Source organism: Salvelinus fontinalis, chromosome 26 (genome assembly GCF_029448725.1).
Source record: "Salvelinus fontinalis isolate EN_2023a chromosome 26, ASM2944872v1, whole genome shotgun sequence".
Classification (NCBI taxonomy): domain Eukaryota; kingdom Metazoa; phylum Chordata; class Actinopteri; order Salmoniformes; family Salmonidae; genus Salvelinus; species Salvelinus fontinalis.
This window is the reverse complement of record NC_074690.1, coordinates 1,980,948-1,995,587: the sequence shown is the minus strand read 5'-3', so window position 1 is coordinate 1,995,587 and position 14,640 is coordinate 1,980,948. Positions and strand designations below refer to the sequence as shown.

General features: G+C 42.6%; 1 protein-coding gene across 1 annotated transcript in view; it reads right to left on the bottom strand.

Annotated features, from left to right (window-relative positions):
• LOC129823540 (collagen alpha-1(XI) chain-like) overlaps positions 1 to 14,640 on the bottom strand; it is a gene marked incomplete in the record, with an annotated part of 214,728 nt that overhangs the window by 27,670 nt on the left and 172,418 nt on the right. The window contains 3 exon segments of the mRNA XM_055882338.1: positions 4,795 to 4,902; positions 5,818 to 5,871; positions 6,178 to 6,231. Coding sequence (XP_055738313.1) covers positions 4,795 to 4,902; positions 5,818 to 5,871; positions 6,178 to 6,231 — 216 coding nt within the window.

Genomic DNA, 14,640 nt, shown 5'->3' with positions numbered 1-14,640 from the left:
CCTGTCACTATATGTCCCTGTTCCCTCCCTACCTGTCACTATCTGTCACTATCTGTCCCTGTCTGTTCCCTCTCTACCTGTCACTATCTGTCCCTGTTCCCTCCCTACCTGTCACAATCTGTCCCTGTCTGTTCCCTCTCTACCTGTCACTATCTGTCCCTGTCTGTTCCCTCCATACCTGTCACTATCTGTCCCTGCCTGTTCCCTCTCTACCTGTCACTATCTGTCCCTGTCACTATCTGTCCCTGTCTGTTCCCTCCCTACCTGTCACTATCTGTCCCTGTCTGTTCCCTCTCTACCTGTCACTATATGTCCCTGTTCCCTCCCTACCTGTCACTATCTGTCCCTGTTCCCTCCCTACCTGTCACTATCTGTCACTATCTGTCCCTGTCTGTTCCCTCTCTACCTGTCACTATCTGTCCCTGTTCCCTCCCTACCTGTCACTATCTGTCCCTGTCTGTTCCCTCTCTACCTGTCACTATCTGTCCCTGTCTGTTCCCTCCCTACCTGTCACTATCTGTCCCTGTCTGTTCCCTCTCTACCTGTCACTATATGTCCCTGTCTGTTCCCTCCCTACCTGTCACTATCTGTCCCTGTTCCCTCCCTACCTGTCCCTATCTGTCCCTGTTCCCTCCCTACCTGTCCCTATCTGTCCCTGTTCCCTCCCTACCTGTCACTATCTGTCCCTGTCTGTTCCCTCTCTACCTGTCACTATATGTCCCTGTTCCCTCCCTACCTGTCACTATCTGTCACTATCTGTCCCTGTCTGTTCCCTCCCTACCTGTCACTATCTGTCCCTGTCTGTTCCCTCTCTACCTGTCACTATATGTCCCTGTTCCCTCCCTACCTGTCACTATCTGTCCCTGTCTGTCCCCTCTCTACCTGTCACTATCTGTCCCTGTCTGTTCCCTCCCTACCTGTCACTATCTGTCCCTGTCTGTTCCCTCTCTACCTGTCACTATCTATCCCTGTCTGTCCCCTCCCTACCTGTCACTATATGTCCCTGTCTGTTCCCTCCCTACCTGTCACTATCTGTCCCTGTTCCCTCCCTACCTGTCACTATCTGCCCATGTCACTATCTGTCCCTGTTCCCTCCCTATCTGTCACTATCTGTCCCTGTCTGTTCCCTCCCTACCTGTCACTATATGTCCCTGTCTGTTCCCTCCCTACCTGTCACTATATGTCCCTGTCTGCTCCCTCCCTACATGTCACTATCTGTCCCTGTCACTATCTGTCCCTGTTCCCTCCCTACCTGTCACTATCTGTCCCTGTTCCCTCTCTACCTGTCACTATATGTCCCTGTCTGTTCCCTCCCTACCTGTCACTATCTGTCCCTGTCTGTTCCCTCTCTACCTGTCACTATCTGTCCCTGTCTGTTCCCTCCCTACCTGTCACTATCTGTCCCTATCTGTCCCTGTCTGTTCCCTCTCTACCTGTCACTATCTGTCCCTGTCTGTTCCCTCCCTACCTGTCACTATCTGTCCCTGTCTGTTCCCTCTCTACCTGTCACTATCTGTCCCTGTCTGTTCCCTCCCTACCTGTCACTATCTGTCCCTGTCTGTTCCCTCTCTACCTGTCACTATCTGTCCCTGTCTGTTCCCTCCCTATCTGTCACTATCTGTCCCTGTCTGTTCCCTCCCTACCTGTCACTATCTGTCCCTGTCTGTTCCCTCCCTACCTGTCACTATATGTCCCTGTCTGTTCCCTCCCTACCTGTCACTATATGTCCCTGTCTGCTCCCTCCCTACCTGTCACTATCTGTCCCTGTCACTATCTGTCCCTGTTCCCTCCCTACCTGTCACTATCTGTCACTATCTGTCCCTGTCTGTTCCCTCCCTACCTGTCACTATCTGTCCCTGTCTGTTCCCTCTCTACCTGTCACTATCTGTCCCTGTCTGTTCCCTCCCTACCTGTCACTATCTGTCCCTGTCTGTTCCCTCTCTACCTGTCACTATCTGTCCCTGTCACTATCTGTCCCTGTCTGTTCCCTCCCTACCTGTCACTATCTGTCCCTGTCTGTTCCCTCTCTACCTGTCACTATCTGTCCCTGTCTGTTCCCTCCCTACCTGTCACTATCTGTCCCTGTTCCCTCCCTACCTGTCCCTATCTGTCCCTGTCTGTTCCCTCCCTACCTGTCACTGTCTGTTTCGTTCTGACACTGTAAACAGATAGAGGAGCAGACAGCCGTGTCGATATGCTGTGACGGACGCTGAGTAGAGGAGGAGAAAGGGTCTACGTCCCCTATGGCTCTGGTCAAAATTAATGCCCTGAATAGGGAACATGGGTGTCATTTGCGTGACAAGCCAGAGAGTCCTATCAGGGACTAGTGTTCTGTACTGATTAAACCTGACAGCACTACACAACCACAAACCACAGCACAGCCAACAATCAATGATCAACGCTCTGATATGAATTTAATGGGTCTGGGGTTGGATGGAAGCACAGCTGTAATCTATGATATTGATCCTAATTTATTATCTTTCTGGGAGGGGAAGGGATAATCAATGATCATAACCAAATGCTCTGCTGGGCAATGAACAATTCGAAAATATGGATTGACCAAGCTGCCGGCCCAAGTATTTCCTATGGAGGAAACCCCAGTAAGGACCAGCCAGACTAGAAGTTATACCTTAACTTCCCCCTGTCATAGCCTGGTCCCAGATCAGTTATTAACTTCCCCCTGTCATAGCCTGGTCCCAGATCAGTTATTAACTTCCCCCTGTCATAGCCTGGTCCCAGATCAGTTATTAACTTCCCCCTGTCATAGCCTGGTCCCAGATCAGTTATTAACTTCCCCCTGTCATAGCCTGGTCCCAGATCAGTTATTAACTTCCCCCTGTCATAGCCTGGTCCCAGATCAATTATTAACTTCCCCTGTCATAGCCTGGTCCCAGATCAGTTATACCTTAACTTCCCCCTGTCATAGCCTGGTCCCAGATCAGTTATACCTTAACTCCCCCCTGTCATAGCCTGGTCCCAGATCAGTTATACCTTAACTTCCCCCTGTCATAGCCTGGTCCCAGATCAGTTATTAACTTCCCCTGTCATAGCCTGGTCCCAGATCAGTTATACCTTAACTCCCCCCTGTCATAGCCTGGTCCCAGATCAGTTATACCTTAACTTCCCCCTGTCATAGCCTGATCCCAGATCAGTTATACCTTAACTTCCCCCTGTCATAGCCTGATCCCAGATCAGTTATACCTTAACTTCCCCCTGTCATAGCCTGGTCCCAGATCAGTTATACCTTAACTTCCCCCTGTCATAGTCTGGTCCCAGATCAGTTATTAACTTCCCCCTGTCATAGCCTGGTCCCAGATCAGTTATACCTTAACTTCCCCCTGTCATAGCCTGGTCCCAGATCAGTTATTAACTTCCCCCTGTCATAGCCTAGTCCCAGATCAGTTATACCTTAACTTCCCCTTGTCATAGCCTGGTCCCAGATCAGTTATTAACTTCCCCCTGTCATAGCCTGATCCCAGATCAGTTATTAACTTCCTCCTGTCATAGCCTGGTCCCAGATCAGTTATACCTTAACTTCCCCCTGTCATAGCCTGATCCCAGATCAGTTATTAACTCCCCCCTGTCATAGCCTGGTCCCAGATCAGTTATTAACTTCCCCCTGTCATAGCCTGGTCCCAGATCAGTTATTAACTTCCCCCTGTCATAGCCTGATCCCAGATCAGTTATTAACTTCCCCCTGTCATAGCCTGGTCCCAGATCAGTTATTAACTTCCCCCTGTCATAGCCTGGTCCCAGATCAGTTATACCTTAACTTCCCCCTGTCATAGCCTGGTCCCAGATCAGTTATACCTTAACTTCCCCCTGTCATAGCCTGGTCCCAGATCAGTTATACCTTAACTTCCCCCTGTCATAGCCTGATCCCAGATCAGTTATTAACTCCCCCCTGTCATAGCCTGATCCCAGATCAGTTATACCTTAACTTCCCCCTGTCATAGCCTGGTCCCAGATCAGTTATTAACTTCCCCCTGTCATAGCCTGGTCCCAGATCAGTTATTAACTTCCCCCTGTCATAGCCTGATCCCAGATCAGTTATACCTTAACTTTCCCCTGTCATAGCCTGATCCCAGATCAGTTATTAACTTCCCCCTGTCATAGCCTGGTCCCAGATCAGTTATACCTTAACTTCCCCCTGTCATAGCCTGGTCCCAGATCAGTTATACCTTAACTTCCCCTGTCATAGCCTGGTCCCAGATCAGTTATTAACTTCCCCCTGTCATAGCCTGGTCCCAGATCAGTTATACCTTAACTTCCCCCTGTCATAGCCTGGTCCCAGATCAGTTATTAACTTCCCCCTGTCATAGCCTGGTCCCAGATCAGTTATTAACTTCCCCCTGCCATAGCCTGGTCCCAGATCAGTTATACCTTAACTCCCCCCTGTCATAGCCTGGTCCCAGATCAGTTATTAACTTCCCACTGTTGTTGTGATGAATAGTTCAGAGCTGAGACTGTCTAAACCATGACTGTGATAATGATGACGTGTGAAGAGAACGCCCCGTCTTTCCCCTAAGCTGTGAGTCATCAGAAGGGGACGCAGTAAGAGGAAGGATTCTCTACTGTGACTGTCACAAAAAAAAACAATGTTCAATTACAGCTGCAATTACAAAATAGGAACAACCTCGATTTGTAACCTAATCACACACTGCTAAACATAAATGAAAATACTATACACTAATAAATGTTGTGTTGTTTTCCCTGTTTTATCTGTTCTAATTATCATTTATTGAATGACATTTTTTAAAGATTTTCTGTATTTGAATCAAACGGGATACTTACTCCACCACCAGGCTCTCCGGATGGTCCCGGGTTGCCGGCTTCACCGCTCTCTCCTTTTTCTCCATTACCTCCCATTGAACCCACTCCACCAGGAGGGCCTTGGGCACCCTGTGGATAGGATACAAAACAACCAATCAATCAATCAATCAACCAATCAATCACTACATTAACCAACCAACCAATGAATCCACTAGGAGGGCCTTGGGCACCCTGTGGATAGGATACAAAACAACCAATCAATCAATCCACCAACCAACCAACTGTCCAGTCAATCAACCAATCAATCAATCAACCATCCAACCAATCAACCAATCAATCACTACATTAACCAACCAACCAACCAATTAATCCACCAACCAACCAAATAACCAACCAATCAGTCATCCAGTCAACCAATCAGTCATCCAGTCAACCAATCATCCAATCAACCAATCAACAAATCAATCAATACATCAACCAATCAACCAATTAAACCACCAACCAACCAAATAACCAACCAATCAATCAATCAATCATAAAAAACGCCAGGTCATCATAACACAGGGTATGGAGCAGCATGCAGTGTAATGACATGTTAAACTATGCATAATAATATACGCTAGTGTAATGATTTGTTAAGCTATTCATAATAATATACTCTAGTATAATGATATGTTAAACTATTCATAATAATATACTCTACTGTAATGACATGTTAAACTATTCATAACAATATACTCTACTGTAATGACATGCTAAACTATTCAGAATAATATACTCTAGTATAATGATATGTTAAACGATTCATAATAATATACTCTACTGTAATGACATGTTAAACTATTCGTAATAATATACTCTAGTGTAATGATATGTTAAACTATTCATAATAATAATATACTCTAGTGTAATGATATGTTAAACTATTCAGAATAATATACTCTAGTATAATGACATGTTAAACTATTCATAATAATAATATACTCTGGTGTAATGCCATGTTAAACTATTCAGAATAATAATATTGAATATTCAGACACTTACGTCAGATCCACTAGAACCCTGGGGACCTCTGGGACCTGGAGGACCAGGTGGACCCTGTCAATGTAAACAATCAACAATAACAGCATGTCAACATAAACAAGCAACAATAACACCATGTCAATGTAAACAATAAACAATAACAGCATGTCAACGTAAACAATCAACAATAACACCGTGTCAACATAAACACTCAACAATAACACCAGGTCAACGTAAACAATCAACAATAACACCACGTCAACATAAACAACAAACAATAAACATTAAGACCGTGACATCACAACAGGCCGTATCCAATCAAGCGGTTTGGATCTACTTGGACGTCTGTACTCTGGTGTGATTCCAAAATGGCTGCCTCACCATTGGGCCGACGTCCCCGTTCTCTCCCTTCTCTCCTGATGTACCAGGCAGACCCTGAGAAAAATAAAAGGAGAGACGCTCTTTAATACTCAACAACAAAGACGTGTTCACACTGAATAATGCATCGTGGTCCACAATGATGATATCGATTTGAAATGGATACGGGCAGCTCTTGACTTTTTCATTACACTATTTTATCTAACTTTCCAAACAACATATCAATAACACTGATTACACAATATAGATATTTTAAATGACATATTTATCATAGTGTAGCATAACAGAAATGAACTCAAACATTCATTAGAAATGCATGCTTTTGTACAACTGAGTGTTCAGAGTGTTCATTATAAACACGCATCGCACTGCAGCATAATACTGTGTGTGTGTGTGTGTGTGTGTGTGTGTGTGTGTGTGTGTGTGTGTGTGTGTGCTTGGGTGGGTTTGTGTGTGTGTGTGTGTGTGTGTGTGTGTGTGCTTGTGTGGGTTTGTGTGTGTGTGTGTGTGTGTGTGTGTGTGTGTGTGTGTGTGTGTGTGTGTGTGTGTGTGTGTGTGTGTGCGTGCGTGCGTGCGTGTGTGTGTGTGCTTGGGTGGGTTTGTGTGTGTGTGTGTGTGTTCATATTGAACACATGAACAAACCGAAAACTCTTGCAGAATAAAGACATAATTATTCAGCAGGAACACCTAGGTAATTATGGTCTACGGGAGGCCTGGCTGCAATCACACCATCTAAATTACAAGCTGCGATGTGATTTGTCAACATCCACAGGAAACAGGAACTAAAGCTAGCTGAAGACAATCAGTTGTTTTCTTGTGTTGCAAAGAGAGCGAGAGAGAGACATATAGAGCGAGAGAGAGACAGAGAGAGAAACAGAGAGAGAGACAGAGAGAGAGACAGAGAGAGAAACAGAGAGAGAGACAGAAAGAGAGAGACAGAGACAGAGAGAGAGAGAGGGAGAGAGGGAGAGAGAGAGAGGGAGAAGAGAGAGAGAGAGAGACAGAGAGAGAAACAGAGAGAGAGACAGAGAGAGAGACAGAAAGAGAGAGACAGAAAGAGAGAGACAGAGACAGAGAGAGAGAGAGGGAGAGAGGGAGAGAGAGAGGGAGAGAGAGAGAGAGAGAGAGAGAGAAGAGAGAGAGCGAGAGAGGAGAGAGAGAGAAACAGAGACAGAGACACAGAGAGAGAGAAAGTGGGAGAGAGGGAGAGAGAGAGAGGGAGAGGGAGAAGAGAGAGAGAGACAGAGAGACAGAGAGAGAAACAGAGAGAGAGACAGAGAGAGACAGAAAGAGAGAGACAGAAACAGAGAGACAGAGAGAGAGAGAGAGAGAGAGGGAGAGAGAGAGAGAGAAGAGAGAGAGCGAGCAAGCGAGGAGAGAGAGAGAGAAACAGAGACAGAGACACAGAGAGAGAGAAAGTGGGAGAGAGGGAGTACTGTAATTGATATGAGGGCGTAACAATAAAGTTGTAATAGGTTCGTTTCAAACTGAACTGACAGGAATATCAGTCATCGTGACACTATATGAGAAACATTATGGTCATATAGTTGATTTATGTTGGTCATTGGAGAGAGAGCTAATTTATTTACCTCTGCCATTATAAACACAGTGAAGACTGAAACCTCTGTCATTAAAAAACACAGTGAAGACTGAAACCTCTGTCATTATAAACACAGTGAAGACTGAAACTAAATTTCCAATCTGGCCCTCAAACCATCATGGTCACCTAATAATCCCCAGTTTACAATTGGCTCATTCATCCCCCTCCTCTCCCCTGTAACTATTCCCCAGGTCGTTGCTGCAAATGAGAACGTGTTCTCAGTCAATTTACCTGGTAAAATAAAAAAAAATAAAAAAAAAACCTCTGTCATTATAAACACAGTGAAGACTGAAACCTCTGCCCTTATAAACACAGTCAAGACTGAGACCTCTGCCATTATAAACACAGTGAAGACTGAAACCTCTGTCATTACAAACACAGTGAAGACTGAAACCTCTGCCATTATAAACACAGTGAAGACTGAAACCCTGTCATTATAAACACAGTGAAGACTGAAACCTCTGTCATTACAAACACAGTGAAGACTGAAACCTCTGCCATTATAAACACAGTGAAGACTGAAACCCTGTCATTATAAACACAGTGAAGACTGGAACCTCTGCCATTATAAACACAGTGAAGACTGAAACCTCTGCCATTATAAACACAGTGAAGACTGAAACCTCTGCCATTATGAACACAGTGAAGACTGAAACCTCTGCCATTATAAACACAGTGAAGACTGAAACCCCCTGTCATTATAAACACAGTGAAGACTGAAACCCTCTGTCATTTTAAACACAGTGAAGACTGAAACCTCTGCCCTTATAAACACAGTGAAGACTGAACCCTCTGTCATTATAAACACAGTGAAGACTGAAACCTCTGTCATTATAAACACAGTGAAGACTGAAACCTCTGTCATTAAAAAACACAGTGAAGACTGAAACCTCTGTCATTATAAACACAGTGAACTGAAACCTCTGTCATGATAAACACAGTGAAGACTGAAACCTCTGTCATTATAAACACAGTGAAGACTGAAACCTCTGCCTTTACAAACACAGTGAAGACTAAAACCTCTGCCATTATAAACACAGTGAAGACTGAAACCTCTGCCATTATAAACAGTGAAGACTGAAACCTCTGTCATTATAAACACAGTGAAAACTGAAACCCTGTCATTATAAACACAGTGAAGACTGAAACCTCTGTCATTATAAACACAGTGAAGACTGAAACCTCTGTCATTATAAACACAGTGAAGACTGAAACCTCTGTCATTATATACACCGTGAAGACTGAAACCTCTGCCATTATAAACACAGTGAAGACTGAAACCCTGTCATTATAAACACAGTGAAGACTGAAACCTCTGTCATTACAAACACAGTGAAGACTGAAACCTCTGCCATTATAAACACAGTGAAGACTGAAACCCTGTCATTATAAACACAGTGAAGACTGGAACCTCTGCCATTATAAACACAGTGAAGACTGAAACCTCTGCCATTATAAACACAGTGAAGACTGAAACCTCTGCCATTATGAACACAGTGAAGACTGAAACCTCTGCCATTATAAACACAGTGAAGACTGATCCCCCTGTCATTATAAACACAGTGAAGACTGAAACCCTCTGTCATTTTAAACACAGTGAAGACTGAAACCTCTGCCCTTATAAACACAGTGAAGACTGAACCCTCTGTCATTATAAACACAGTGAAGACTGAAACCTCTGTCATTATAAACACAGTGAAGACTGAAACCTCTGTCATTAAAAAACACAGTGAAGACTGAAACCTCTGTCATTATAAACACAGTGAACTGAAACCTCTGTCATGAAAAACACAGTGAAGACTGAAACCTCTGTCATTATAAACACAGTGAAGACTGAAACCTCTGCCTTTACAAACACAGTGAAGACTAAAACCTCTGCCATTATAAACACAGTGAAGACTGAAACCTCTGCCATTATAAACACAGTGAAGACTGAAACCTCTGCCATTATAAACAGTGAAGACTGAAACCTCTGTCATTACAAACACAGTGAAGACTGAAACCTCTGTCATTACAAACACAGTGAAGACTGAAACCTCTGCCATTATAAACACAGTGAAGACTGAAACCTCTGCCATTATAAACAGTGAAGACTGAAACCTCTGTCCTTATAAACACAGTGAAGACTGAAACCCTCTGTCATTATAAACACAGTGAAGACTGAAACCCCTGCCAATATAAACACAGTGAAGACTGAAACCTCTGCCATTATAAACACAGTGAAGACTGAAACCTCTGCCATTATAAACACAGTGAAGACTGAAACCTCTGCCATTACAAACACAGTGAAGACTGAAACCTCTGCCATTATAAACACAGTGAAGACTGAAACCTCTGCCATTATAAACACAGTGAAGACTGATACCTCTGCCATTATAAACACAGTGAAGACTGAAACCTCTGCCATTATAAACACAGTGAAGACTGAAACCTCTGCCATTATAAACACAGTGAAGCCTGAAACCTCTGTCATTATAAACACAGTGAAGACTGAAACCTCTGCCATTACAAACACAGTGAAGACTGAAACCTCTGCCATTATAAACACAGTGAAGACTGAAACCTCTGCCATTATAAACACAGTGAAGACTGAAACCTCTGTCATTATAAACACAGTGAAGACTGAAACCTCTGTCATGATAAACACAGTGAAGACTGAAACCTCTGTCATTACATACACAGTGAAGACTGAAACCTCTGCCATTATAAACACAGTGAAGACTGAAACCTCTGCCATTAAAAAACACAGTGAAGACTGAAACTGTGATTATAAACACAGTGAAGACTGAAACCTCTGCCCTTATAAACACAGTGAAGACTGAAACCTCTGCCATTATAAACACAGTGAAGACTGAAACCTCTGCCATTATAAACACAGTGAAGACTGAATCCTCTGCCATTATAAACACAGTGAAGACTGAAACCTCTGTCCTTATAAACACAGTGAAGACTGAAACCTCTGCCTTTACAAACACAGTGAAGACAGAAACCTCTGCCATTATAAACACAGTGAAGACTGAAACCTCTGCCATTATAAACACAGTGAAGACTGAAACCTCTGCCATTATAAACACAGTGAAGACTGAAAGCTCTGTCATTATAAACACAGTGAAGACTGAAACCTCTGCCATTATAAACACAGTGAAGACTGAAACCTCTGCCATTATAAACACAGTCAAGACTGAAACCTCTGTCATTATAAACACAGTGAAGACTGAAACCTCTGCCATTATAAACACAGTGAAGACTGAAACCTCTGCCATTATAAACACAGTGACGACTGAAACCTCTGTCATTATAAACACAGTGAAGACTGAAACCTCTGCCATTATAAACACAGTGAAGACTGAAACCTCTGCCATTATAAACACAGTGAAGACTGAAACCCTGTCATTATAAACACAGTGAAGACTGAAACCTCTGTCATTATAAACACAGTGAAGACTGAAACCTCTGTCATTATATACACCGTGAAGACTGAAACCTCTGCCATTATAAACACAGTGAAGACTGAAACCTCTGCCATTATAAACACAGTGAAGACTGAAACCTCTGCCATTATAAACACAGTGAAGACTGAAACCTCTGCCATTATAAACACAGTGAAGACTGAAACCTCTGCCATTATAAACACAGTGAAGGCTGAAACCTCTGCCATTATGAACACAGTGAAGACTGAAACCTCTGCCATTATAAACACAGTGAAGACTGAAACCCCCTGTCATTATAAACACAGTGAAGACTGAAACCCTCTGTCATTTTAAACACAGTGAAGACTGAAACCTCTGCCCTTATAAACACAGTGAAGACTGAACCCTCTGTCATTATAAACACAGTGAAGACTGAAACCTCTGTCATTATAAACACAGTGAAGACTGAAACCTCTGTCATTAAAAAACACAGTGAAGACTGAAACCTCTGTCATTATAAACACAGTGAACTGAAACCTCTGTCATGATAAACACAGTGAAGACTGAAACCTCTGTCATTATAAACACAGTGAAGACTGAAACCTCTGCCTTTACAAACACAGTGAAGACTAAAACCTCTGCCATTATAAACACAGTGAAGACTGAAACCTCTGCCATTATAAACACAGTGAAGACTGAAACCTCTGCCATTATAAACAGTGAAGACTGATACCTCTGTCATTACAAACACAGTGAAGACTGAAACCTCTGTCATTACAAACACAGTGAAGACTGAAACCTCTGCCATTATAAACACAGTGAAGACTGAAACCTCTGCCATTATAAACAGTGAAGACTGAAACCTCTGCCATTATAAACACAGTGAAGACTGAAACCTCTGCCATTATAAACACAGTGAAGACTGAAACCTCTGTCATTATAAACACAGTGAAGACTGAAACCTCTGCCATTACAAACACAGTGAAGACTGAAACCTCTGCCATTATAAACACAGTGAAGACTGAAACCTCTGCCATTATAAACACAGTGAAGACTGAAACCTCTGTCATTATAAACACAGTGAAGACTGAAACCTCTGTCATGATAAACACAGTGAAGACTGAAACCTCTGTCATTACATACACAGTGAAGACTGAAACCTCTGCCATTATAAACACAGTGAAGACTGAAACCTCTGCCATTAAAAAACACAGTGAAGACTGAAACTGTGATTATAAACACAGTGAAGACTGAAACCTCTGCCCTTATAAACACAGTGAAGACTGAAACCTCTGCCATTATAAACACAGTGAAGACTGAAACCTCTGCCATTATAAACACAGTGAAGACTGAATCCTCTGCCATTATAAACACAGTGAAGACTGAAACCTCTGTCCTTATAAACACAGTGAAGACTGAAACCTCTGCCTTTACAAACACAGTGAAGACAGAAACCTCTGCCATTATAAACACAGTGAAGACTGAAACCTCTGCCATTATAAACACAGTGAAGACTGAAACCTCTGCCATTATAAACACAGTGAAGACTGAAAGCTCTGTCATTATAAACACAGTGAAGACTGAAACCTCTGCCATTATAAACACAGTGAAGACTGAAACCTCTGCCATTATAAACACAGTCAAGACTGAAACCTCTGTCATTATAAACACAGTGAAGACTGAAACCTCTGCCATTATAAACACAGTGAAGACTGAAACCTCTGCCATTATAAACACAGTGACGACTGAAACCTCTGTCATTATAAACACAGTGAAGACTGAAACCTCTGCCATTATAAACACAGTGAAGACTGAAACCTCTGCCATTATAAACACAGTGAAGACTGAAACCCTGTCATTATAAACACAGTGAAGACTGAAACCTCTGTCATTATAAACACAGTGAAGACTGAAAACTCTGTCATTATATACACCGTGAAGACTGAAACCTCTGCCATTATAAACACAGTGAAGACTGAAACCTCTGCCATTATAAACACAGTGAAGACTGAAACCTCTGCCATTATAAACACAGTGAAGACTGAAACCTCTGCCATTATAAACACAGTGAAGACTGAAACCTCTGCCATTATAAACACAGTGAAGACTGAAACCTCTGCCATTATGAACACAGTGAAGACTGAAACCTCTGCCATTATAAACACAGTGAAGACTGAAACCCCCTGTCATTATAAACACAGTGAAGACTGAAACCCTCTGTCATTTTAAACACAGTGAAGACTGAAACCTCTGCCCTTATAAACACAGTGAAGACTGAACCCTCTGTCATTATAAACACAGTGAAGACTGAAACCTCTGTCATTATAAACACAGTGAAGACTGAAACCTCTGTCATTAAAAAACACAGTGAAGACTGAAACCTCTGTCATTATAAACACAGTGAACTGAAACCTCTGTCATGATAAACACAGTGAAGACTGAAACCTCTGTCATTATAAACACAGTGAAGACTGAAACCTCTGCCTTTACAAACACAGTGAAGACTAAAACCTCTGCCATTATAAACACAGTGAAGACTGAAACCTCTGCCATTATAAACACAGTGAAGACTGAAACCTCTGCCATTATAAACAGTGAAGACTGAAACCTCTGTCATTACAAACACAGTGAAGACTGAAACCTCTGTCATTACAAACACAGTGAAGACTGAAACCTCTGCCATTATAAACACAGTGAAGACTGAAACCTCTGCCATTATAAACAGTGAAGACTGAAACCTCTGTCCTTATAAACACAGTGAAGACTGAAACCCTCTGTCATTATAAACACAGTGAAGACTGAAACCCCTGCCATTATAAACACAGTGAAGACTGAAACCTCTGCCATTATAAACACAGTGAAGACTGAAACCCTGTCATTATAAACACAGTGAAGACTGAAACCTCTGTCATTATAAACACAGTGAAGACTGAAACCTCTGTCATTATAAACACAGTGAAGACTGAAACCTCTGTCATTATATACACCGTGAAGCCTGAAACCTCTGCCATTATAAACACAGTGAAGACTGAAACCTCTGCCATTATAAACACAGTGAAGACTGAAACCTCTGCCATTATAAACACAGTGAAGACTGAAACCTCTGTCATTATAAACACAGTGAAGACTGAAACCTCTGCCATTACAAACACAGTGAAGACTGAAACCTCTGCCATTATAAACACAGTGAAGACTGAAACCTCTGCCATTATAAACACAGTGAAGACTGAAACCTCTGTCATTATAAACACAGTGAAGACTGAAACCTCTGTCATGATAAACACAGTGAAGACTGAAACCTCTGTCATTACATACACAGTGAAGACTGAAACCTCTGCCATTATAAACACAGTGAAGACTGAAACCTCTGCCATTAAAAAACACAGTGAAGACTGAAACTGTGATTATAAACACAGTGAAGACTGAAACCTCTGCCCTTATAAACACAGTGAAGAC